Genomic DNA, 27,069 nt, shown 5'->3' with positions numbered 1-27,069 from the left:
GCCTTTCTCCCTCCCCACAACATCAAACATCTGCACTCACAGTCCGTGCTAACCCACAAAGAAGAGCTACTTAGCAGAGGGCCCATCAGGTGTGAGAAAGGCTGCGAGATAACAGAAGATACGTCATGAAAGTATCTGACTAAAAGAAGTTTTAACCTTTCTAATTAAAAGTCCCATGAGCTGCATCACACCCAGGCTTACAGTCTTTGGTGCTGACAGCTTTTTCACGACAGTCTTTCCTCCAGTGACAGTGGGAGTGAGGACGGTAAGACTGACATCAACTTCCGGACGAGGTTAGAAAACAACAACCCTGCGATTATTCAGAAATAGTTGGATGTCGTCATGGGAGGTTTCCTGAATGGAGAGGCCAACTGTCCTTCTTTCATCCATCTTGAACTTGCAAAATGGATTAGAAAATGTCTCTGTAGTTGTCCTTATTGTCACTAGAGTGCAGCAGCTGATCACACCTTCACTATACATGCAACCAACTGCTTTAGTCTGGCTGGGCACTGCACAGAGCAGGATTACCATTTGTGACACAGGAACAGGAGTAGGCCATTCGGCCCCTTCATTCAATACGATCATGGCTGATCATCCACTTCAATGCCGTCTTCCCACACTAACCTCATATCCCCTTATGTCATTGGTATTTAGAAATCTGTCAATCTCTGCTTTAAACATACTCAATGACTGAGCTTTCACAGCCTTCTGAAGATTACAAAGATTCACAACCCTCTGAGTAAAGAAACTTCTCCTCATCTCTGTCCTAGGTCGCTTCTACCTTATTTTGAAATTGTGTCTCCTGGTTGTAGACTCCCCACCCAGGGGAAATATCTTAGCTGCATCTACCCTGTCTACCCCTTTAAGTATTTTGTAGGTCTCATTCTTCGAAACTCTAGAGAATATAGGCCCAGTTTCCCCAATCTCTCTTCATAGGACAGTCCCACCATCCCAAGAACAAGTCTGGTGAACCTTCGTTGCACTCCCTCTTTGGCAATAATATCCTTTCTAAGGTAAGGGGACCAAGACTGCACTCCATGCAACCGTACTCCAGGTGCGGTCTAACCATGGTTCTATACAATTGAAGCAAGATTTCACTACTCCTGTACTCAAATCCTCTTGCGATAAAGGCCAACATACCATTAGCCTTCTTAATTGGTTGCTGCACCTGCATGTTAGCTTTCATTGATGACAAGCATACCCAGGTCCCTTTGTACATCTACACTTTCTAATCTCTGACCATTTAAGAAATACTCTGCACATCTATTCCTCCTCGCAAAGTGGATAACCTCACATTTTTCCATATTAAATTCCATCTGCCACGTTCTTGCCCACTCACTAAGTATGTCCAAATCCCCTTGAAGTCACTTTGCATCTTCCTCACAACACACACTTCCACCTAGTTTTGTGCCATCCACGAAATTGGAAATATTACATTTGGTCCCCACATCCAAATCATTGATATATATTGTGAACAGCTGGGGCCCAAGCACTGATCCCTGTGGTACCCCACTAGTCACAGCCTGCCAATGCGAGAATGACCCGTTTATTATTGCTATCTGCTTTATGCCTTAAATCCTTAATTCATGCCAGTATATTACCTCCTATCCCATGTGCTTTAATTTTGCTAACCAACCTCCTGTGGGGGACTTTATCAAAAGCCTTCTGAAAATCCAAGTATACCACGTCCACTGACTCTCCTTTATCAATTCTGTGAGTAACATCCTCAAAAAACTCTAACAGGTTTGTCAAACATGATTTCCCATTCATAAATCCCTGTTGACTATGCCCAATCAGATCATTATTATCCAACTGTCCATTTATTACATCCTTTAGAATAGATTCTAGCATTTTCCCAACAACTGATCTAAGGCTAACAGGTCTGTAATTCCCTGTTTTCTTTCCCCCTCCCTTCTTAAATAGTGGGTGACATTTGCTACCTTCAATCTGCAGGAACTGTTCCAGAATCTATAGAATTTTGGAAGATGATCACCAATGCATCCATTATCTCCGAGCTATCTCTTTCAACACTCTGGGATGTAGAATATCAGGTCCTGGGGATTTATCAACATTCAGCCCCATTAATTTCTCCAATACAACCTTCTTACTAATACCAATTTCCTTCATATGAACATACCAATTAGGAGCAGGATTAGGCCACTCGGTCCCTCAAGCCTGCTCCGCCATTCAATAAGTTCATGGCTGAACTGATTACTCCATATTTCCACCTACCCTCGATAACCTTTCACCCCCTTGCTTATCAAGAATCTATCTACCTCTGCATTAAAAATATTCAAAGATGCTGCTTCAACCGCCTTTTGAGGAAGAGAATTCCAAAGACTCACGACCATCAAGAGAAAAAATTTCTCCTCATCTCTGTCTTAAATGGACAACCCCTTATTTTTAAACAGTGACCCCTAGTTCTAGATTCTCCCACAAGAGGAAACATCCTTTCCACATCCACTCTGTCAAGACCCCTCAGGATCTTATGTGTATCAATCAATTCCTCATTCTCCCTAATCCCTTGGATCTCAAATTCTGGGAGATTTCTTGCATCTTCCTCAGTGAAGACAGACACAAAGTAATCATTTAGCTTCTCTGCCATTTCTCTATTCCCCATTATAATTTCTCCTGACTCTGCCTGTAATGAACCCACATTTGTCTTCGCCAAATGTTTCTTTTTTACGTACCTACAGAAACTTTTACAATCCATTTTTATGTTTTTTGCTGGCTTACATTCATATTCCCTTCTCCCTTTCTTTATCAGTTTCTTTGTCCTCCTTTGCTGTATTCTAAAATCCTTCCAATCCTCTTATTTACTACTATTTCTGGCAACTTAATAGGCTTTTTCTTTTAATCTTATACAGTCCTTAACTTCCTTTGTTATGCATGGTTGATTGCCTTTACTTTTGGGATTTTTGTGCCTTGAAGGAATGTAAACTATGTAATATTTTGTTAAAGACTATCCATTGCCTATGTACTATCATACCTTTTAATGTATTTTCCCAATCCACCTCAGCCAATTTGCCCCTCATACCTTCATAATTTCTTTTGTTCAAATTTAACACCCTGGCTTCAGATTAAACTACCTCACTTTTTAACATAATGATGTAAAATTCTAACATATTATGATCACTCATCCCTAAAGGTTCTTTTACAAGAAGATTATTGTTTAGCCCTTTCTCATTGCATAATACGATATCTAAAATTGCCTGTTCTCTCGTTGGTTCCTCAGCATACTGCTCTAGAAAATTATCCCTAACACATTACAGAATCTCGTCCTCCACAGCATTAGTACTCATTAGGTTCACCCAGTCTATATGCAGATTGACGTCACCTATGATTACTGTATTACCCATGCTACATGCTTCTTTAAACTCCTGAATAATACCATTCCCCACACTACTACTACTGTTTGGTGGCCTATAAATAACTCCTACCAATGTTTGCTGCCCCTTACTGTTTCTTAGCTCCATCCAAACAGATTCCACATTTTGTTCTTCCGATCTCAGATCCTCCCTTACTGATGTACTAATGTACTGATCGCATCCCTCATTATCAGCGCAACACCATCTCCTTTTCCTTTTTGCCTGTCCTTCTTATATAAAGAAACATCCTTGAATATTCAGTTCCCAGTTTTTTTCACCATGTAGCCACGTTTCCGTAATGGCAATTAGATCATACCCATTTACCTCTATTTGGGCCATTAAATCATCTACCTTGTTGCGAATGCTGCGTGCATTCAGGTAGAATGCCCTTAACCTTGTCTTTTTGACATTATTCGGCATTCTAAGCCTAGCTGATGCTCGCCTTTGTTTTGCCGCCTTCTACTGTCACTTGCTACTTTTCTACTTCCTGTTACCAGCTTTACTTCTAATTTGAGCTACCCCTCAGGTTCCCATCCCCCTGACAAGCTAGTTTAAACCCTCCCCAACAGCACTAGCAAATCTTCCTGCGAGGATATTAGTTCCCATCCTGTTAAGGTATAGCCTGACCATCTTGTACAGGTCCCGCCTGTACCAGAACCAGTTCCAATGCCTCAGAAATCTGATTCCCTCCCTCCTACACCAATTCTCCAGCCACATGTTCAATCAATCAATCCTCCTATTCCCATGTTCACTAGCACGTGGCACTGGGAGTAATCCTGAGATGACTGCTTTTGAGGTCCTGCTTTTTAATTTCCTTCCTAACTGCCTAAAATCTGCTTGCAGGACCTCATCCCTCTTCCTACCTATGTCATTGGTACCAATGTGGACCACGACCTCTGGCTGTTCACCCTCCCCCAGAAGGATGTCCTGCAGCTACTCCATGACATCCTTGACTCTGGTACCAGGGAGGCAACACACCATCCTGCCATTCACTGCCACAGAAACGCCTCTCTGATCCCCTGACTATTGAATCCCCTATCACTATTGCTTCTCCACTCTTCTTCCTCCCCTTCTGTGCAGTTGAGCCACCTGTGGACTTTGCTCTGGCTGCAACCCCCTAAGGAGCCATCGCTCTCACCAGTATCCAAAATGGAAAAACGATTAGCAAGCAAGATAGACACAGGGACTCCTGCACTGCCTGCCTGGTTCTCTTAGACTGCCTGGTGGTCACCCATTCCCTCTCTGCCTGCATGCTCCTCATCTGTGGTGTAACCACCTCCCTAAGCATGCTATCCACGTAGTCCTCTGCCTCATGGGTGCACAACAGTGACTCCAGCCACCGCTCGAGTTCCTAAACCCGGAGCTCAAGCTTCTGCAGCCGGTGACACTTCCTGCAGATGTGTTCGTCTCGGACACATGGTGCGTCCATGACTTCCCACATACCCCAGGATGTACATTCCACTTGACCGAGCTGACCTGCCGTACCATAACTTTAAAAACTTTTTATTACAATGAGAAGTAGAATATCTTACCAGTTACTCACCAATCTGCTTCTTCCCCTGTACTGAAGAGAGAGGCAGCTACGGGAGGCTGAAAAAAGGTAGAAGAAAGAAAGAAAGGAGCCCCTCCCTCACTCACCAAACTCCCACTGTACACTCTTGGCACTCAAATTTATTTTTTTCTTAATTTATAGTTCCCCTCTTTACTGAACTCCCTTCTTCACATTCTGTGCTCTCCAACAGCACAGTGCAGACAAGCAGCACTGAGAGTCCCCTGAATTTATACTCTGAAAACAATGCTGTGTCAGCTCTGCTAGAGCTCTGCTAGAGTTCAGAAACCAGTACCTAATTAATTAACTTCAGCTATTCTCAGAGTCTTTGTATACCCCTGTTTAAAACTGCAAGAAATCTAACTTGCCTTTTAACTGAAACAGGAATTTCAATTAATTGCTAAATTTAAACAAACCAAAAACTAGTTTTGAGAGATTAACCCTTAAAATCCACTCACTTACCAAACTCCCTTCTTCACACTCTGGGCCTGCCAACAGCACTCAGTGCAGACCACAGAACAATGTGGAAGCTTTTAAGTCTGTTGCCCAGGACAAGTGGAACACAACTCACACTCTGACTGGGGAGACCCCGGTCATTCATTCTGATTCCGAGGAAGAAACAAGTGCCAATACTGAGCAAAGCCAAGGTGGGTGTGAGATTTTTGATCCAATGTGCAAGACTTTGCCACCCATCATACACCAGAAGCACAAACACTGTTGAGAGGAAGCTACCTCCATCTAACAGGCTGTAGGGGATCACCTGCATACCTGCTACTGGGGGTTAGACATTAAACTGCCATTTTTTTTTTGTTCGGATGTGGGCATCGCTGGCTAGGCCAGCATTTATTGCCCATCCCTAATTGCCCTTGAGAATGTGGTGAGCTGCCTTCTTGAACCTGCAGTCCTTGGGGTTTAGTACACCCACAGTGCTGTTACGAAGGGAGTTCCAGGATTTTGACCCAGTGACAGTGAAAGAATGGCGAAAGAGTTCTAAGCCAGGATGGTATGTGGCTTGGAGGGGAACGTGCAGGTGGCGGTGTTCTCCTGCATCTGCTGCCCTTGTCCTTCTAGATGGTAGAGGTCGCGGGTTTGGAAGGTGCTGTCGAAGGAGCATTGGTGAGTTGCTGTAGTGCATCTTGAAAATGGTGCACACTGCTGCCACTGTGCATCGGCTGTGGAGGGAGTGAATGTTGAGGTGGTGCTTGAGGTGCCAATAAAGTGGGCTGCTTTGTCCTGGATAGTGTTGAGTTTCTTGATTACTGTTAGAGCTGCACTCATCCAGGCAAGTGAAGTGTATTCCATCACACTCCTGACTTGTGCCTTGTAGATGTTGGACAGGCATTGGGGAGACAGGAGGTGAGTTACTCACCGCAGAATTCTGGCCTCTGACCTGCTCTTGTAGCCACAGCATTTATGTGGCTGGTCCAGTTCAGTTTCTGGTCAATGGTGACCCCAGGATGTTGATAGTCGGGGATTCAGCAATGGTAATGCCATTGAACATCAAGGGGAGATGGTTAGATTCTCTCTTGTTGGAGATGGTCATTGCCTGGCACTTGTGTAGCGCGAGTGTTACTTTCTACTTATCAGACCAAGCCTGGATGTTGTTCAGGTCTTGCTGCATCTGGACATGGGCTTCTTCAGTATCTGAGGAGACACAAATGGTGCTGAACATTGTGCAATCATCAGCGAACATCCCCACTTCTGACCTTATGATGAAAGGAAGGTCATTGATGAAGCAGCTGAAGATGGTTGGGCCTAGGACACTACCCTGAGGGACTCCTGCAGTGATGTCCTGGGACTGAGATGATTTACCTCCAACAACCACAACCATCTTCTTTTGTGCTAGGTATGACTACCCAGCAGAAAGTTTTCCCCTGATTCCCATTGACTCCACTTTTGCTAGGGCTCCTTGATGCCATACTTGGTCAAATGCTGCCTTAATGTCAAGGGCAGTCACTCTCACCTCACCTCTGGAGTTCAGCTCTTTTGGCCATGTTTGGACCAAGGCTGTAATGAAGTCAGGAGCTGAGTGGCCCTGGCGGAACCCAAACTGAGCGTCAGTGAGCAGGTTATTGCTGAGCAAGTGCAGCTTGATATCACTGTTGACGACCTCTTCCATCACTTTGCCATTGATCGAGGGTAGACTGATAGGGAATTGGGTTTGAATCCTGCCCAGACTGATGAGATGACTCTCCTTTACCTGCTGGCTGAGGGATGTTTGAGATTCCCAACTAGGAATCTCAATCCAGTTCCTTGTGGACATGAGTTCACAGCACAAAACTATTCCTAATTGGTATCCACATTCAGAGACCATGGTGCAGAAAATTGCAAAAATGTCCAATGTAAAGGGTACTGTTTGCAAGGTTGGTGCCAAGGAATGGAACTGGAGTAGAGTAGAGAGGAAGGCTTCCTTTGCCCCTGGCTGTGTTATACCTGACCTGTGAGCGTTTCATTGCGCCCCAAACTGGAAAATGTTCTGTCACCAAAATGCTCACAAAGCAACATATCCAGAACAGGCTTCAACAGAACTGAATGGGGAGAAACAATTGCAACTTTGAAATGTATACTACTAATAAGAGAGCACCTTAAGTCCCCAAAGGCAGTCAGCCTCACATATACCAAAGAATAATGCCATCCCACCTCAGTATCTCTTGCCAAAGTCAACATGTGTTCCTTTGCTATTACAATTCATTTGTTAAGCAAGGTAGCCATCAGTAACAAAGGGGTTCAGCGGAATGAAGTGCGCTCATTTAAACAAACAAAGAACATATTCCCCTTAACCACCCCACTTCCAAGAAATAAATCTTTTACCTTCAACATTTGTAATCCTCTTCAGGTGCTCATTACTCACTTACCCCCAATACTACAGAAGGAATCTTAAGCACACCTACAACGTTAGCCTGTGTCCCACTGCACTTTAAGTGCTGTTACTTTTCACACGTTGGGTTTATAATCAGAGTTAGTTTGAGTCCTTTGCTTTTCGGGGCTGGGTCAGCTTTTTTGAAGTTGTTGGGTCAGCATTTCCTAGCTTGGCAAATTTGTGGGTATACTGGGTAGAAAATGTTCGGCGCCGTACTTGAGACATTCCTACCTATATATCAGAGATCAAGACTGGAAAATTATTCATTCTCAACATCCTCACCTCGACTCAGACAGCATCATACACAGCTGGGACAAAAACAGAATTTATAAATGTGATCCATTTTATTCAATGAAGTCCTTTATTGGCCAGAAAATTCAAAAACCTAGACTGAATTAGTATGCATGATAGTAATAACAGGAGGAAATAATTGGGACTTGCTGTAATTCAGAGCTGTATCTTAGCACAGGCACACCCCATTATAAGTAGGCCTGTAATATAGGAATCTGCCTTTGGGCCCCGATTAGGGGTGCCAACTCTGGTTGAACATATTCCTGGAGGTGTCATCACATGACCTCTTACTTCCAACCACCCCATCTTCACGCTCCTGCTACTGGCCACCCAACATGTCCATCCTTTCAGCTGCCCGCCTCCCTCACCAATCGGAAAGCAGATAGACTCTTCATTACCCAATTGGATGATTCTTGACTGACAGATAAACAGCCTTTTTCCAATGTTTTTATAATTGATAAACAGAACTGTATAAAGAAGATTTGAAAAAAAAACAATTTATTTTTATTGTTCTGTGATTTTTTTTTTCTCCTGGGTTTCTTACAGTAGTTTCCTGGGGATTATTGTTTAATTCCTGGAGATTCCAGGGCAATCCTGGACGGTGGGCAACCTGAGCCCAGCTATAGTTTAAAAATATCCTAACCTGTGTAACATCGCAGAAAAGCCTCCTCACTTCATTAAAAAATGAAGTCTCTCTAATTAATTGGGCATTTTGGTCCAGATTTTAATGTTGCTTCTCATTTTTATGGGCCTTTTCTAATGGTTGTTTGATCAAGTAGATTTTCTATGATCAATATTTTATTTAAGTTGTATCTGTTTATATCCTACATCGATAAGATAAATTTAAGAGACAAAGGACCTTTCCGGAAGTTTAGGACCAGCCAGTCACAGATAAAATCTACTGATTTGAAGAGTGTGTTTCAGTCCACTGACAGGGATAGTGTGGCGTATTGTTACTTTATGTGTTATGGGATGCATTACGGAATAATTTAAAATTCAGGATTCAATCACTTGTAAACTGCAAAGTAAATCAGCTATCTGACTTTTCATTGGCCTCATCTCATTAAAGTGTTAACCAGTTCACCTTTCGGAAGACAGGAGAAGGGAATGTGGGAGCTAGATTACAATATCCAGTTCATTTATATGGGGTTTGATAATTACAGACCTAGGTCACACTATGGATGACTAGATATTGGGCAGTTACTGATCTGTAGAATAGACAAAATAAATACCTTCTGTGCTCTTTGGACATTCAAAACATGGGGGGCAATGACTGGAGAATGTGGTGGGCATCTCACGTAGTGCATCATATATCCTATCTTAGTTAAGGGACCTTGGTGCAGATTTCAGTCCACAGGAGTCTTAGTCTGCTCATGCCATCAGCACAGGTTAATAGTCAGAAAGCCCACAGCACAGCAGGGCTCTTTAGCAAATATGCTGTTCAAACACAAGTACAGGCTTGTGAGAGGGAAGATGCCTGAAGCCACTTCAACCTTGTTTTCTGGGCCTCTACAACACCTCTCTGCTTTAAGAATGTAAGAAATAGGAGATAGATTAGACCATTCGGCCCTTCAATCCTGCTCCACCATCCAAGATCATGTTTGATCTTTCACCTCAACACCTTCCCACATTATTCCCATATCCCTTGGTTCCCTTAGTATCCAAATAACTAATCAATCTCTAGCTTGAATATACTCAATGACTGAGCATCTTACAGCCCTCGCAGGTAGAGAATTCCAAAGATTTACAACCCTACGAGTAAAGAAATTTTTCTTCATCTCAGTCCTAAATGGCCGGCCCCTAGGACTGAGACTGTGATCCTGTGTTCTAGACTCCCCAGCCAGAGGAAACATCCCCCCAGTATCTACCCTATCAAGACCTTTAAGAATTTTTGTTTCAATTAGATCATCTCTTATGCTTCAAAATTCCAGGGAATATAAGCCTAGTCTACTCAATTCTCCTCATAGAATAATCCCCTCATCCCAGGAACCAGTTAAGTAAAGGAGACCAAAACTGTATGCAGTATTCCAGGTGCGCTCTCTACAAGGCCCTATGTAATTTCAGTAAGACATCCTTGCTCTTATACTCCAACCCCTTTATAATAAAGACTAACATACCATTTTGCTTTCCTAATTGCTTACACAGAAACATAGAAAATAGGAGCAGGAGTAGGCCATTCAGCCCTTCGGGCCAGCTCCACCATTCAAAAAAGATCATGGCCGATCGTCTAATTCAGTACCCTGTTCCCGCTTTCTCCCCATATCCCTTGATCCCTTTGGCATTAAGAAATATAACTATCTCCTTCTTGAATATATTTAATGACTTGGCCTCCACCGCCTTCTGTGGCAGAGAATTCCACAGGTTCACCACCCTCTGAATGAAGAAATTTCTCCTCATCTCAGTTCCAAATGGCAAACCCGCTGTACCTGCATGCTAACTTCCTGTGATTTGTCTATAAAATCACCCAAGTCCCTCTGAATACAAACATTTCCTACACTCACCTTTTAAGACATTTTCTGCTTTTCTATTTTTCTTAACAAAGTGGATAACTTCACATTTGTCCACAATATATCCAACTGCTATGGTCTTGTCTATTCACTTAACCTGTATATATCCCTTTGTAGCCTCTTTGTGTCCTCCTCACAGCTTAATTTCCCACCTAGCTTTGTATCATCAGCAAACTTCGATGCATTACACTTGGTCCCCTCATCTAAGTCATTGATATATATTGTAAATAGCTGAGGCCAAACTCTGATCCTTGTGGTTTCCCACTAGTTACAACCTGCCAACCCAAAAAATGACCCATTTATTCCTACTCTTGCCTTTCTGTCCATTAACCAAGCATAGGAACATAGATGCAGGAGTAGGCGCTTCAGCCTGTCGAGCCCACATTCAATTAGTGCACGGCTGATCATCAATCTCAACGTCACTTTCCCACATTATCCCCATATCCCTTGATGTCATTCGTATCTAGATGTCTATCGATTTCTGTCTTGAACATGCTCAATGATTGAGCTTCCACAGCCCTCAGGGGTAGAGAATTCCAAAGATTCACCACCATCTGAGTGAAGAAATTCCTCCTCATCTCAGTCTTGAATGGCCTACCCCTTATTCTGAGACTATGTTCCCTGGTTCTAGACTCACCGGCCAGGGGAAACATCCTATCTAAGTCCACCCGGTCACGCCCTGTAAGAATTTTGTAAGTTTCAATGAGATCACCTCCTATTCTTCGAAATTCTGGAGAATACAGACCCAGTTTCCTCAATTTCTCCTCATAAGACAATCCCACCAACACAGGGATTAGACTAGTGAACCTCCTTTGCACTCCCTCTATGGCAAGTATATCCTTCCTTAGATCAGGAGACCAAAATTGTACACAATACTCCAAGTGCAGTCTCACCAAGGATCTATACAACTGCACAATCTATCGCCCTAATTTTGTGTAATAACCTCTTCTGTGGCACCTTATTAAATGCTTTTTAACAATCCAAATACACTACATCCACTTGTTGCCCTTACCTGCTAGTAACAACTAATATTCCCTTTAAGCTGCGTGAGTGCATGGCTACGGAGGAATGGGGAATGTGCTGTGCAGGGAACAAACAGGCACCACACTTTAGCAAGGATGCGAAGGCATTGGAGATAATGCAAAATAAATTATGAGAATGGTTCCAGGGATGAGAGACATCAATTACATGGAGAAGCTGGAGAGACTGGGATTGTTCTCCTTAGAGAAGAGAAGATTGAGCAGAGATTTGTTAGAGGTGTTCAAAATCATCAGGAGTCTGGACAAAGTAGATAGGGAGAACCTGTTCCCATTGGTTGTAAGGACCAGAACCAGAGGACACCGATTTAAGATGATTGGTTCTTTTGCCAAAGGTGACACGACGAAAACCTTTTTGTTCTCTACGCAGTGAGTAGTTAGGATTTGGAATACAAATGCAAATTCCCTTTCATAAATCTGTGTTGACCCTGCTTAATCATATTATGATTTTCCAAGTGGCCTGTTGCCACCTCCCTATTTTTCCTACCACTGATATCAGGCTAACTGGCTTATAGTTCCCCGTTTGCTCTCTTCCTTTCGTGAATAGGAGGAGTTTAATCTTTGATGAGCCTTTCAAAACCTCCAGGGAGACAAAGATGAATTTGTTGGTAATGCGAGCTGCTATAAAATGGGAGTAATCTGTCTCCATGCTGTGGGTTGTTAGCCGTTGACTATTAATCAGTTTTCACCTGTGTTAAAAAATCTGACAAATTAGACAGTGAGCACCACCTGCTGATGCTCTGAATACAATACAACAAAATATTTCCTGGCCTGATATTACCTGGGAAGAAGGGTGGTCATAGCAGCCGGGTAACCCGGAAATGTGGATTGCCCCAGAGTTTCTGCTGAATTTAATGACAAGACCTCTTTTAAATTATTTTGCTCCATTTCCCGACTGGCAGCTGGAGATTGAGAGGCTGCTGACAGGAAGGCTGGCAGCACCAGGACACAATCAGGGAGCAGAGAGGAGACAGGGAGAGATTGTGGATTATGGGGACATTGTATGTGAGAGTGTGGGTCAGAGAGATCATAGGCTGTCAGCAGAATAGTGGGGGTGGGGAGGGTTGGGGGTCCAATCCCAGGTGTGAGGAGGACGATCCTACAGGAGATCAATGGGAGGGAAGCAGGTTAGCTTGTTGGGCCTGGGATGGGGAGGAAGCACTCCTGCTCCTCTTGACCACAAGCAGTGCTCGAAAGGCGTTTACCTGATGATCTGGCCCTTCTCATCTCCCTTCAACTACTGGCGTTCCTCAGCTCTGGAAAGGCCAGCCGACAGGCACTACAAGTCAAACTGTGGTTAAATTTGAGGCATGCCGCCTCATTAAAATATTAAAATGACGAACCCGCCTCGGGACAGCAAGTTAGTCACTAGTTAAAGCTGGAAGTTAGAGACAGGTTGGATCAGGTTTTAACCTCCTCCACCCTCTTCTACTGTTCCTGGGGGTTTAAAATTCCCATTTTCTCAGCAACTAATCATTCACCCACAGGTCCCAGGCATCGTAATCTCGCTGTGTGTTGTTGGGGGCTCAACTTGCAATCAGGTGAAAGAGTGGAATTAGAGGCAGTGCTGGGGCAGGAAGAGGGTCGTCCGTGGAAGCAGATGGGAGTTTAGAGTCAAGTTTGACTGATTATACTTCTGTGAAGCATCCTGCGATGTTTTCCTATGTTAAAGGCACTAAAGTCGTCGTTGTTGTTTAGCTCTGTTCCTGTCTCCAGCCGTGCTGTTTAATGTCAGTGCAAACCCAATTAAAAAGGGCTGTCGAGATGTGTGACATCAGCTAATTGCCATTTGCATTGTCACTTCAGGTCCATAAGACAGATGAATCAGAAGGTTGCAGCTGTTTACATGCTCCTCAATAACAGAGACAGAGAAGAAGTGAGAATAAGTGTGAGAGACAAGAGGAACTCTTACCCAGAACTTTACTAAGAAGAAGGCGTTCTGTGGTCCTTTCTCAAACAACTCCTTTAGCCCACCCTTTTTCTCCGGGAATTTATCGTAGATCTGACGGATATCCACGGCCTCCAGTAATGGGTCACTGTAGGATGGGTTTGTCTGACCAATGTGTACGAAGAGGTGTTTGTTATACTGCAAATAAAGAGATGGGTCTGGTTTAGTTTTTATTACTTCCTGCCAATCCTCCAAAGACCACCTGATTTCCACTCAGCTGTGACTCTTGCATCAGAGTCAAAAGGTCGTGGGTTCAAATCCCACTCTAGATACTTGAGGACATAGTCGAGGTTGACACTTTGGTGCAGTACTGAGGGAGGTGCTGTAAAGGTCTGTTACCTGACCCAAACCCGATGGGACCTGATGACATGTCGGGTCGGGTCACGCTTCCGGGTCCGGCATTCGGGACATGCTCTATCACCACCTCAGGTATGTGACTTTAATGTTAATTTACTTTTTGGACTTTAAAGGTAGTTTTGCTGCAGTTATTTTAAGCTTGTGCAGGTAAGGAACAAATTGAAAAACGGAAGGTAGGTTAACTGATGGTTGGGTCGGGTCGGGCACGGGAAAAAATGGAAGGACTTGGGCCGGGTCGGGCTCGAATGGGGCTTTGTCGGGCTCGGGTCAGGTCTCATTTACAGACCCGAGCAGGCCTTTAAGGTGCTGTGTTTCAAATTAGACATTAAACTGAAGCCCTGACTGCCCTCTCAGATGAACATAAGAGATCCCACAGCAGTATTTGAAGAGCAGGGAAGTTCACCAGCCAACATTTATCCCTCAACCAACACCTTAAACAGATTCTGTGGTCATTTATTTCCTTGCTGTTTGTGGGATCTTGCTGTGTGAAAATTTGCTGCTACGTTTCCTACAACCGTGACTGCACTTCTAAAGTACTTCATTGACTGTAAAGTGCTTTGGGGCAGACTGAAGTCGTGAAAGGCACTATATAAATGAAAGTCTTTCTTTCTTATGCTCATTTTTTCTTTTTATGTTGTGTGGGTTGAAGAACATCTGGAGAGTTCTGGGATCAAGAAGAAATGGGAGCAGCAAACTGAAAAATATTTGACAGTGACAAAAACCAGCCTCTGAACAGGTTTGTGATAATAACTTAAGTTGGGATAAAAGACAAAGCAGGTCAAGGTTTTATTTGCCCACAAATTGAAACCTAATGCACAGAAACACGTCATTGAGAAAGAGCAAGGCCCCGTTGAGCATAGCTGGCCTTGTGTCTTTTGGGGGCCCATCAGAATCTAAAGTCAAATTCTTCATTCAAGGTCGGGGAATTTTCAGATGGATGTTAAGTGCATACCAATTAATCAAGTGTCCCACAGCTACATACTCTGGGCAGTACATTAAGTGGGAGGTTTTGACAGTGGGTGAGCCTCACATAAAGCAGTGAAAGACCCGGCCTCTTACTGCAAAATCACATCCCTTTACTCACCTGGTTGATTAACAGATGCTTGCATTTCCCCCGAAGTTGCCAACGGCAGCCCTCTGGATCATTATCCAAAAAGGTTGAGACAGAGAGGGACAATGCACTAACAGACTGCAAAATCCATCACAGCTGAGCCTGACCACATCATCAATCAACGTTCACACACGCGCACTTTCCAGATGGGGTCGCAGATTCCAACTATTGGTCTGATTGACAATAACTAACTCAGCTGTGACTAAGGATGGAACCTCGGACCTTTAGGTGTCAGCCATGGCTCAGTGAATAGCACTGTCACCTCTGAGCGAGAAGGTTGTCGGTTCAAGTCTCATTCCAGAGACTTGAACACAAAATCCAGGCTGACACTTCAGGGTTGCACTGTCAGAGGTGTTATCTTTCAGAGGCCCTGCCTGCTCTCTCAGGTGGATGTAAAAGCACTATTCAAAGAAGAACAGGGAACATGTTCCCTGGTGTCCTGGCCAATATTAATTCCTTAGCCAACATCAGTTAAAAACAGATTATCTGGTCATTTATTTCATTGTTGTTTGTGGGAGCTTGCTGTGCACAAATTGGCTGCTGTGCTTCCTACAACAGCAACTGTACTTCAAAAGTACTTCATTGGCTGCAAAGCACATTGGGACATACTGAGGTCATAAAAAGCGCGATATAAATACAAGTCTCTCTTTCTTATTGGGTGGGGCTTTTACCAACTAGGTTAAGGTATTTTATTCCCTGCCTTCCAAAAAGGAAAACAAACAGAAAGAAGAGCTTTGCCAATCTACACAGCCAAATGAAAGGGTCAGGGGGAAATTAGGAACTGTTTCCTACCGTGTCTGGGTCTCTCTGCACCTCCACAAAGGCGGAATACTCCAGCAGCCTGAGTTTAGAGGAGGCGATGGTTCGGTCTTGCCACACTGGGATAGTAGCAGGAGGTGAGAGAGGGCCCAAGGGCTCATAAGCTGCTGAAGGAACAGAACAGTAAAATTAAGCCCAAATGTAGTTCCCAGTCATTAGACAATATTTGAAGATTAACTTACAGTTGAGCAGAACTTCCTTCCCTCCCCACTTTCTAAGGTTGCTAAGGATGTTGGGATTCTAACCGTACCATGTGATTACAGCCAATTTTCCTGTTGTCCGCTATTAGTCTGCCTGATTAATGCCTCTTAGAACACAACAGTGCCAGTGGTTTGAGAGAGGTGGAGCTACAGTAAGGTCAGAGGTAAAAAGATCTCACTGTAACCTCCAAAGACCATGGCAGGACATACTATAACACTGGAGTGTCAGCTCAATACCAAAGTCTTAGTGTCAACATCTAGGATCAATTACATCATGGCTGATCTCTTATCTCTTCGTCATCTACCCACCTTGGTTCAGCAATCCTTAATAACCCTTGACAAATAAATTTCAGTTTTGAAATTTAATATTGACCCAGCCTAGTTCCAGATTTCCACTACCCTTTGTGTGAGGAACTGCTCCCTGGCATCACCCCGTATGGCTCTAATTTTAAGGTTATCCTTCAGAACTCCCCCACCAAAAGAAATAGTTTCTCTCTATCAAAACCTTTAATCATCTTCAACAACTCAATCAGCTCACCCCATAATCTTCTATGCTCAAAGGGAAATTAAGCCCAGTCTATGCAACCTGTCCTCATAATGAACTCTTTTAGCCCCAGTATCATTCTGATGAATCTGTTCTCTGCCCCTTTCAAGGCCATGTCCTTCCTGAGGTGCAGTGCCCGAAACTGAACATAGTAAGCTATGCTCAAACCAGAGTTTTATATAAATGTAACATAACTTCCATCCCTTTGTATTCTAACCCAGGGCCACTTGACCCATAGGCCGTGGTGCTGCCAACTGAGCTAAGCGGATATCAGATTAGTAGCAGCGTGAATTCCTTTCCTCCCACCCCGAACCCCCAGATCAACTGGTGTCACTGCACAGTTGAATCACAAGGAACGTCGATGAGATCGTCTGCTCCCACTTGTTGGTGCAACTTGTGTCGTTAACTGCACCTTAATGTGCGCTGCTCAGGGGGCAGTGTACTCACTTGCTATGGATGGTGGTACCACTGGCTGAATCGGGTATGACGGTTGGGCGAAGGGCTTCACACTGCAAGAGGAACAAGACAAGATAGAGGGGGGTTAGTGTTTGTGCATAGTACTGGCAGTGGGGTGAGGGAGGTGGGGGGGATCATCACAACGCCATAATGGGAGAGCCCGACATAGCAAAACTTTCTCCATGGTCCAACGCCAGCATACTGGCACACTGTGGGTCTACTGCCACATAGACATACATGTCGAGAACTTCCTGAACAGTGAGCTCCTGATCTCAGCCAAACTAAACAGGATAAACCAGTCAACACACAGGTGGGCTACCAAGCCCCGAGGGTTGAGCAACGCTCCTGATCACCCTCCATGATGCTGTGCGAACAATGTCTGGTGTTCCCATGACAACCGTACCAAGCAACTATATTCCAGCCGAGGACCAGCTCCACGAGCATTCGCACCTTCCCCATCCTACCCCATGTTGGGTTGTCAACACTCCAGGATGGTCCTAGAATCTCCAGGATTTAAAGATGAAGCTCCAAGACACTGCATATAAGTAACCCAGGAGTAAAATAATACAGCATTGGTTTTTTTTAATACTTTTTTTACACTTCAAAAGTAATTCATTGGCTGTAAAGTGCTTTGAGATGCCCAGTGTTCGTGAAAAGCGCTTTATAAAAGCAAATCTTTCTTTCTATTTTAGTTATAAAACTATTGGAGGTGGAAATAAAGGCTGTTTGCCTGAAGAATCAGGTTAAGAGTCATCCAATCGGTTAAAAAAAATGTATTCGCTTTTGAATTGATGTGGGAAGGCGGTGCACTGCGAGGGTTGATCTGTCCTGCAATCAATGGCAGGAGCAGTGGGGGGGAGGTGGGTGAGGTGGTTGACAGCAGGAGGTCATGTGGTGAAACCTCCTGGAATACATCCATCCAGAGTTGACAACCCTATACACAGGTGACCTTTCCTCATGTGAGGGCCCAGGCACCAAGTGCCACCGGCAATTCAACTGCAGCGACCATCAGAACAGGGTTCAAACCTGTCCACAACTGACATTCATACATGAACTTTCCACCCCTGGATAGTGGTGCTGGAACTGAAATCCTAAGGAGAGGAGAATAATCAAGGGTGCGAAGGGATAAAAGAAAAACGCAAGGGAATTAGACCGATGAATAAAAATCACTTGTGAAAAAGATAAAAATTAACTACCATGCTGCTCAGATTCTCCCAGTGCAAAGAGAATGTTTGCGAGTAACAAGCTGCATAAAGAAAGCTCAAAACAGGAAAAGGCCATTTGACCCATTGAGCCGAGTCCCTCGATGGAACAGATACAATAAACCCCATCGGGGACTCCATAATTAATCTCCCAAGGGAAATCTCTGTACAAACACTCCATGATCCTCAAAAGGTAATCAAACAAAACTTCAGCATATCCATTTGTCCTCATATCTCCACTATTCAAGCCCAGACCTGCAGTTCCCAAGGCAACATGTTTCATTCCTCAGCTCCTCCCCATTTCAATCCCAAAACATAGCATCACACAACAACTTCTTCCATGTCATGGTCTCTCCTACTCTTCAATTTGGCTGTTTCATGCACTGTGGGCCTATATTGGAAAAACTGAATTTAAAATAAACAAGTGTACACATAATTAGGGCACCATGGGGTAGATTTTGAGTTTGTGTGATCGTGAGTTGACAGCCTGGTTTACATTTCTCCCTAAGTTTATTTCCACTGAATTCAAAATCATTGAGATGTAAAATGACTTGCCATCACTGAAATTCATGATCTACCCCACTGTGCTCTAATTCTGCATGTATTTGTCTTGTTAAAATATAGGTAATGCGGTAAGTTTTAAGGGAGGCCAAGCAGTTTAAAAACTCATCTTCTGACACTATCAATCAATTATGACCCTCAAGCAATGCCATGACTTTACATATTCAATAGGCCACCAACAATCCCATTGGCTTAATCCTACAGAACATGTGAACTTTGGCCAAATACCTCAGCAAGTCCCAACAGTAACTGCCTTGTTTCAGGAAAACTGAGCTCCTGAAACAGCCAGTTGTAAAAACCTTTTGGCATCTGCAATCTGTGCTGCAAACGGCCACAGATCATAAAGATGGTCATTCGTGTCCGCTGTAGGCCATTCTGTAAATACCAACCAACCTCCTGTGGCACTGCACATGTGGAATCCAAATCAAGGGCAGTGTTCAGGCCAAATGGGGTTGGAGCACAGGGGTTGCATAAATGGACCAAGGCAAAGGAAGGGGGAAGAAACAGGGGGAGAAAATGGAACACAAGAGGAGGAGGTGGAGCCCGAGAGGGGATAAGAGAAGGAACGGAGAGCCAAGGCCACCAAACTTTTTTTTTTGGGGGGGGGGGGGGGGGGGGGAGATGTGAGCAGTTGCAGCTAACTGGTGTGTTGAAAAGGGGATTTATGGAATTGTGATATTGGTCTGCGAAAAAAAAGGTAGTAACAACACCAGATGTGACACTAACTCCCAAAAGCAGGTGGTGGCATTATGGGAGGAACAGGTGACAACATGAGGGTGGGGAAGTGGAGGAGGCAGAGCAGGCAGAAAGATTGGTAGGGATTTTGCATAACTGGGGGTGAACAGGGCAAGGATCTTGAACCATCCAGAGAAGCAGAGATTGGAGCAGGCGCAGAGACCTACAGCAGAAACTTAACCCAGGGAGCAAAAGGGAGTTTGGAGGGAAAATGTCCAAAGCGGAGGCTGTAGGAGACCATATAGGGACAATGCTTTACAAAACTGTTTTAGATTTAAATTTACATGGACAATTTTTCTCCTTACTTTGGTTTAAACTTACTTTTATCAACATGGCTGGCATTACCTGGGGATCATTACATCAGGCTACCCAGTTACAGTAGGTCTTTATAACACAACTTCAATCTTCCCCTACAAGGCAAAGGATGGGCCTGATGCACTGTGCTAGGGGTGGGGTCTCCCACAGCCTGCCCCCAAGGTTCACAGGAGAGTTGGCATAGCAGGGGCAGCAAGAACACCAAGAAGAATGATGTGCACTCTCCTTCCTCTTCGGAGTAGGTAGGTCCTGCCTGTGCAGTCCAGGTCTATCAAAAATGTGTCCTAGTTTGGCCCCTTTGCTTGGGCCCATTCAAGCATTGTCAATGTTGGGGGAGGGGTCTCTGGGGAGGGGCGGCAGGGAATGGCGAGGTGCCTGGGCAAACCCTGCTCGACCTGAAATTCTTCAGCATGTCAAAAATTGTTCCTTAATTGCTGCTGATGCCTAACATGCCCCAAGCGAATGAAATGCCCACCCACTGTCTCTCGAGCTTCCAGTGGGTGTCAGTACTGGGGGCTCAGGTGGGCATGGTCCCAGCAAAACTGCTGGGATCAGCACCCCTGGAATTTCAGGACCACAATGTCAGGATAATTACTGCAGCAGAGATAGCGCCACTGAACATGAACAAGAATAGTTTCAATTGTATACCCATTGCAAATGCTATTTTAATGTCAATTAAACTCACTGCGGTTGTGATTAGTTCCTTAATGGTGGTAGTGGAAGGATAAACTGCAGCCCCTCTGATGGGTCAAGGGTTGAATGTACTTTAGTGTGGAATTGAAGGTCTGAGTTCGAATCCCTGATCTGGACCTAGTTAATTGATCTTACCTGGAGAGAAAGGAGGGCTGCTGCAACTGGCCTAGGCACCCCCAAACTAGGGAAGGATTTAAATATGAACCCACCAAGGTTTCTGCTCTTCATAACTATCCCATGACTTTTTCATAAGTGGGAGGTTTGTGTAAGTGTGTGCGCAAGTATACATATGTGTGTATGTGCGTGTATAAGTGAGTGTAAACATGTGCAGACAGAGGTTGAAGACAAGACCAGGATTGGCCTGGCCTGCCACCAGGAGAAGACAAATAATTCACCCACCCTCGCAATCTGGGATCATCCATGAGGAACAGCCCCTTGGCTGAGGTGGTGCAGTGTGGGTAGAACTGCACCATTAAGAGATGAGAAAAGTGGGAAAACAAAGAAAAATGAAAAAGAGGCAGGAAACGGTATTCAACTGAATTGCCACACAATCAAAAATGTTCCAACAGGGAAGATTTTACAGAAGCTTTAATTGGAAATATTCCCCTTTTTAGACCAGACTTTCACTTAAAAAAAAATTGCAATGCCTCAATCCACATCAGAGAACTGAGTTCACTGTCAAAAGTTAGCAATCTATCTGCTATGGGTTCAGCATTTCAAACAGTGTAGCTCAGCAGACTCGACCATGATCTATCTCCTCCCACTCAGAGTGAGTGAGAACAGCCCTCACATAATTCACAATGTGGGGCCCACATCCAACGTCCCATGGCACTTTCCTTTGTTTAAGAAAAAAAATGCAGGAATATAAGTGTTCATTTGCCAAGAATCCTGCTGTGAGTGACTTCCAAACTCCTCACCCCCGCCCCATGATGATGCCAATCTGCAAGGTTCTATCTCAATCCATCATTCGATCTGCAGTCTTTCTCTTGCCTTTTGACCCCTTCTATTATCCCTTACTGAGCAGGCCGTCATCTGTAGCAAAGGAATAGAAGAATTTAAGATTCCTCAAAAGACCCATTTGAAGTCGGGAGTGAATGAAAACAACATTTAGTTGGTGTATGCTAAAACAAAATGTCTGAAGCGGTGCTCACCAATGACGAGCAGTTTTTAAAGCGGACACGATCATCAATTGCAGAGGGTACAAGGTTTGTAAGAAGATTAATGCACAATGATGCTACGTCACCTTATCTGCTTTGTTCTGAAGATTCAGCTGTTTTCAAACTTTAAAAATAGAACCAGGTTTTTGTTGCCACAGACACAACTTCAGTTGCTGAGCCAATGGTCACCTATTAAAGTGGACACTGACTCCAAGCAATGGCCACCTAGTACAGTGGACATGATCCCAACCAATGGTCAACTAACACAATGAACAATGACCCTAATCAATGGGCACCTAAGCACAGTGGACACTGAATCCAATGAATCAGCAACTAGAATGGCAACATGAACACTGGATACAGCCCTTCCAGCAGGCTGCTCCTGGAAACTCTCCAACACATCTGTGCCCTGTTTAAACAATTTTTCCGAGACAAATTTATGCAGCAAGTTAACTTTACTTCACTGTATAAAGAATAGTTATGATTAACTATTGGGGGAATGCTAGTGGAAAATTAAACGCTAGGTGTTTAGACATTTTAAAAAAGAAAATCAGATGTTGCTATGAGCTCACCAGGTAGCCAGGAATCAATCTTGAGGAAAATGAGGAGGATTCAGTTAAAAGGAATAAGTGGATATTACGCTAAACTCACATTAATTGGAAAGAAGCAAGAGGAAACATATTCCCCCACACCGACCTCCATGGCAAACACAACCGTGAAATCTTTTTCACCGAAGTGGAAATAAATACAGTGGCCAATAGGTAATGTTTTTGCTCCACAGGTACTGTCCATTTACCCCCCGGTACACATGCAACACAGTCAGAGGTGATACTGGTATCTTGTTCTCAGCCTTCTACATCCAACTGAGTTTCACTGGGCATCTTTTCAATCCCATTCCCTTTGACATGGGAGGACTTCTCTGTTAGTCAGTCCTCCCAGTGATGGGCAGTATTGGTACCAAGGTGAGACCATCAATCAAGGAGATCCAGACAGGCGGCATCCATGAAGGTCTCATCATCATCATGATGGAGCCTGGACTCAACAGGCCATTGAATTAGATTGTGGCTGATCTGTATCTCAACTCCATTTAGCTAACTTACCTATTTGGGGTAGGAGTTCTTTGTTCTAGCTAGACTGTATTCTGCTGAGTCTGAGGTTTAGGTGCTATGGGCTATATAGACGAGCAAGTTCTGGACCTTAATTATTACCCAATACAAAGGGTCAAACCCCATTGAAGTTTAAGCACTTAAGTAAAACAATGCACAGGTTTGTCAATGTAATGTGAAATCAACTTGAAGAAAATCGGATTTAAACTTAAGAATTTTATAACAGAAATATAGGCCAAGGTTATTTACAATCACATTGCTTCTTGGAGTCCCAGTGAGTCAATAGCCGAGCTTGTAAATGTTATTTGTTTGGCCTTTGGGGCCCAACCACAAAATTCTACAATAACTGAACCCATTAAATCAGGAGCTAGACTATGCACCCAAATTGATTTTGCAGGAAAGTTATTTTAAAACGCCAGAAGCTAGTAGCAATAGCAATACTTTCAGCCACTTGTTTTAAGAGTCTTAGCAGTGGTTTCTACCAAAATAAGGGCATGAATTTTATCAGTGGTGCTTTGGAGGCCAAGTGCTGTTTTGCTGGGCCGTGCTGTGCCACCAGTGGTTTCCGGCACGACCCGCATGGAGCGCCCTCTTGAGAAGGGCTTCCGCACTGGTGTTCCCAGCGTGTGCTGGAAGGCTGTGAAGAAGTGCTATCCTGACGTTACACAGTCCAACCGACCGATGCAATACCAGAATACCTAATTTGGACGAAGCAGATCCAAGCAATGATTTCACACATCACCCTGCAAACAATAAGCATAAATGCAAGATGGGCCCAGCACTAGCAAAACTTAAATGGTATGACTCTATGGCGAGGCACCCAACTTGCAGGTAAATGCTGACTTCTTTTCTGTACTGCAAACCATATTCTTAAACCTCTAATATAATAAAAGCAAAATACTTTCAAATGGAAATCTGAAATAAAAACAAGAAACGCTGGAAATACTCAGCAGGTCTGGCAACATCTGTGGAGAGAGAAGCAGAGTTAACGTTTCAGGTCAGTGACCCTTCTTCAGAACTTCTTAAACCTCTCCCGTCTCCTCTACCATCACCCGCAACGGTAAGTGCAAGGAGCTCATGGACTTGCTTGTCACTAAGATGGAGACCATCTAATCAGCTGCATTTGCCCTTCTCTCTCTTCCACTAGCCCACAGTGCCAAACTGTCTCTAGGCTCCCCTTTTGCCCTAGCCCTGAACTCTCATCTTTAGCTGCTCTCCTATCTCCCCTCATGCCCTTTCCAAGCTCATCTTATCCATGAGACTCACCTTCTGCTGCATCGACCCTATTCCCACTAAACAGCTTTTATTCTTTCATGGGATGTGGGCGTTGCTGGCAGGCCAGCACTTGTTGCCCATCCCCAATTGTCCTTGAACTGAGTGGCTTGCTCGGCCATTTCAGAGGGCAGTTAAGAGTCAACCACATTGCTGTGGGTCTGGAGTCACATGTCGGCCAGACCACGTAAGGGAGGCAGATTTCCTTCCCTAAAGGACATTTGTGAACAAGATGGGATTTTATGACAATTAATGATAGTTTCATGGCACCATTACTGAGACTAGCTTTCAATTCCAGATCTTTAATTAATTGAATTTAAATTCCACCAGCTGCTATGGTGGGATTTGAACCCATGCCCCCCGGGCATTAGCCTGGCCCTCTGGATTACTAGTCCAGTGACATTACCAAGATGCCGTCTCCCCAACTTCCCCTCCTAGTCCCCACATTAAATGATATTGTTAACGGTTCTCTCTCTTCAGGTGTTGTCCTTCTCGCCTTTAAATCTGCCGTCATCACCCCCTCCACAAAAAAAGACCCTTGACCCCACCGTCCTTGCAAACTACTGACCCCATCTCCAACCTCCCTTTCCTCTCCAAAATCCTTGAACATGTTGTTGCTTCTGAAATCCGCACCCATCTTTCCAGGAACTCCATGTTTGAAACCCTCCAATCAGCTTTCCGCCCCTGCCACAGTACGAAAACGGCTCTCATCAAAGTCATAAACAACAGCTGTGTGACTGTGACAAAGGTAAACTATCCCTTCCTGTCCTTCTCGACCTGTCTGCAGCCTTTGACACAGCTGACCACACCACCCTGTTCCAATGCTCTCCACTGTCGTTCAGCTGGGTGGGACTGCTCTCACTTGGTTCCATTCTTATTTATCTAATCGTAGCCAGAGTATCACCTACAATGGCTTCTCTTCCTGCTCCAGCACTGTTACCTCTGGTTTTTCCCCAAGGATCTATCATTGGCCCCCTCCTATTTCTCATCTACATGCTCCCCTCAGCAAGACCATCCAGAATCTCAGCGTAGACTGACGACATGCAGCTCCACCTCACCACCACCTCTCTCGACTCCTCCACTGTTGGTAAATTATCAGACTACTTATCTGACATCCAGTACCAGATGAGCAGAAATTTCCTCCAATTAAATACTGGGAAGATTGAAGCCATTGTTTATGATCCTCAGCTCCAAACTTCTTCCCTAGCTCTGACTCCATCGCTCTTCCTGGCAAATAAACCAGATTGTTCGCAACCTTGGTATCATATTTGACCCCAAGATGAGCTTCTGATCACATTTTTGTGCCATCATGAAGACTACCTATATCTAACCTCTGTAACCTTGCCTGACTTCGCCCCCATCTCAGCTTATCTGCTGCTGAAACCCTCATTCATGCCTTTGTTACTTCTAGACTAGACTATTCAATGTACTCCTGGCTGGGCTCCCACATTCTAACCTCCATAAACTTGAGGTCATCTAAAACTCTGCTGCCTGTGTCCTAACTCACACCAAGTCCCGTTCCCCTATCACCCCTGTGCTTGCTGATCAACATTGGCTCCCAGTCAAGCAACATCTTGACTTTAAAATTCTCATCCATGTTTTCAAATCCCTCGATGACCTCATTCCTCTCTAATCTCTTCCAGTCTCACAACCCTTCGAGATATCTGCACTCATCTAACTCTGGCCTCTCGAACAACCCTGATTTTAATTCCAGATCCTATGCTCTGGAATTCCTTCCCTACACCTCTCCAGCTTTCTACCTTGCTTTCCTCCTTTAAAACACTTTTTACAACTTGACTCTTTAACCAAGCTTTTGGTCATCTGACCTAATATCTCTTTATGTGGCTCAATGTCATTTTTAAAAAATAATATCCCTGTGAAGCACCTTGGCACATTTTATTACGTTAAAGATGTTATATACGTTGTTGTTGTAAAGGTAATTTTGAATAATTTCTGCTTTGCAAAGTATCTGATAGTACCATGGAGTATTTTTGGAGTTGTGGTGAATTTCTGGATTTGCGAGTGAGTGTTGCTGCATCTTCAAAAGGGATGACAGAGATGTGGGTGATCTGTCCACACAAAGGCTGCAACAGGTATAGCAGCAGCAGTGGCAGTGCCTCTGGGTCTGTAGCATGACATGGAGATGGAGCAGAGGCTGTGGAGAGGGCAAACTCTGCGCCATACCCTCTGCCAATTTGGAGCTGGACTCCGCCACATTACTTGACTGTGACAGGATGCTGTCTGGCAGACCAGCCAAAGCACACAGGATTTCAATGTGCATCTTCATCACTCTCCTATATGCTGCCTCATCAAGGTCTGCATTCGAGTCCTCCACAGCATAACTTGTCTATGTCCTCGCCCTGCAATGAGCTGGCTAATGGACAACCCTTTACCACTGTCCTGGCTGCAGCCCACTCGTGCCTGGATGACTCATCATGTGCTGATTCCAACTCTACTCAAGACTCCAGAGTACATGTGGTGGCAGACTCAGAGCTGGTGGCTCTGAGTGTCAGATCAACTGATGGTGCTTCTTCATCAATGTTGTGCTGTTGCTTTTTATTTTCCTGCTTGGGCTGCTGTGACTGGGCAAGCAGCAGTTCTTGGGTGTCAGAAACGAGAAGGGGAAAGTTTTTGTGGGGAAGGGGTGTGGGTGGGAAGCAAGAGGTCCATGGTCACGCCATCAGCAGCTTGCTTATCGTGCCAGAGAGCAGGATGAGGGTCAGCTGGGAGTTGAGAAGGGGGATAAAGCAGAAGCATATTGTCATCCTCAGTGTTCTCAGTGAGGCTGGATGCCACGGCCCCATGATGTAGAGAGCCATCTCCTCCATAGGACATCCTCGCACCCTTCTAGTTTTGCTCTGCTCCCTTCTATTGTATGCCACCTTGTCCTGCAAAATCAAGGCAGAATGTCAATGGTTGTGCAGGACTGTATTTGGGTGATGTGCCTGACATAGCTGAATACCTGGAGGTCTGTGGAAGCA

General features: G+C 44.4%; 2 protein-coding genes across 6 annotated transcripts in view; both read right to left on the bottom strand.

Moving 5' to 3' along the window:
• LOC137383801 (transcriptional enhancer factor TEF-5-like) overlaps window positions 1-27,069 on the bottom strand; it is a 152,615-nt gene that overhangs the window by 16,028 nt on the left and 109,518 nt on the right. For 3 of the 5 annotated variants that reach the window (XM_068057022.1, XM_068057021.1, XM_068057024.1), the window contains 3 exons: window positions 17,039-17,100; window positions 15,821-15,954; window positions 13,525-13,698 (listed from right to left, as the gene is read on the bottom strand). In XM_068057022.1, the coding sequence (XP_067913123.1) occupies window positions 13,525-13,698; window positions 15,821-15,954; window positions 17,039-17,100 (370 nt within the window). The remainder of the gene's footprint in view (window positions 1-13,524; window positions 13,699-15,820; window positions 15,955-17,038; window positions 17,101-27,069) is intronic. The other 2 variants (XM_068057023.1, XM_068057025.1) reach the window with 1 other exon arrangement.
• Window positions 1-27,069, bottom strand: part of rpl10a (ribosomal protein L10a) — a 401,386-nt gene that overhangs the window by 326,252 nt on the left and 48,065 nt on the right. The gene's annotated exons all lie outside the window — the stretch shown is intronic.

This window comes from Heterodontus francisci, chromosome 25 (assembly GCF_036365525.1).
Source record: "Heterodontus francisci isolate sHetFra1 chromosome 25, sHetFra1.hap1, whole genome shotgun sequence".
NCBI classification, from domain to species: Eukaryota; Metazoa; Chordata; class Chondrichthyes; order Heterodontiformes; family Heterodontidae; genus Heterodontus; species Heterodontus francisci.
Note: the sequence above shows the minus strand (reverse complement) of the source record. Positions and strands in the feature narration are given on the sequence as shown.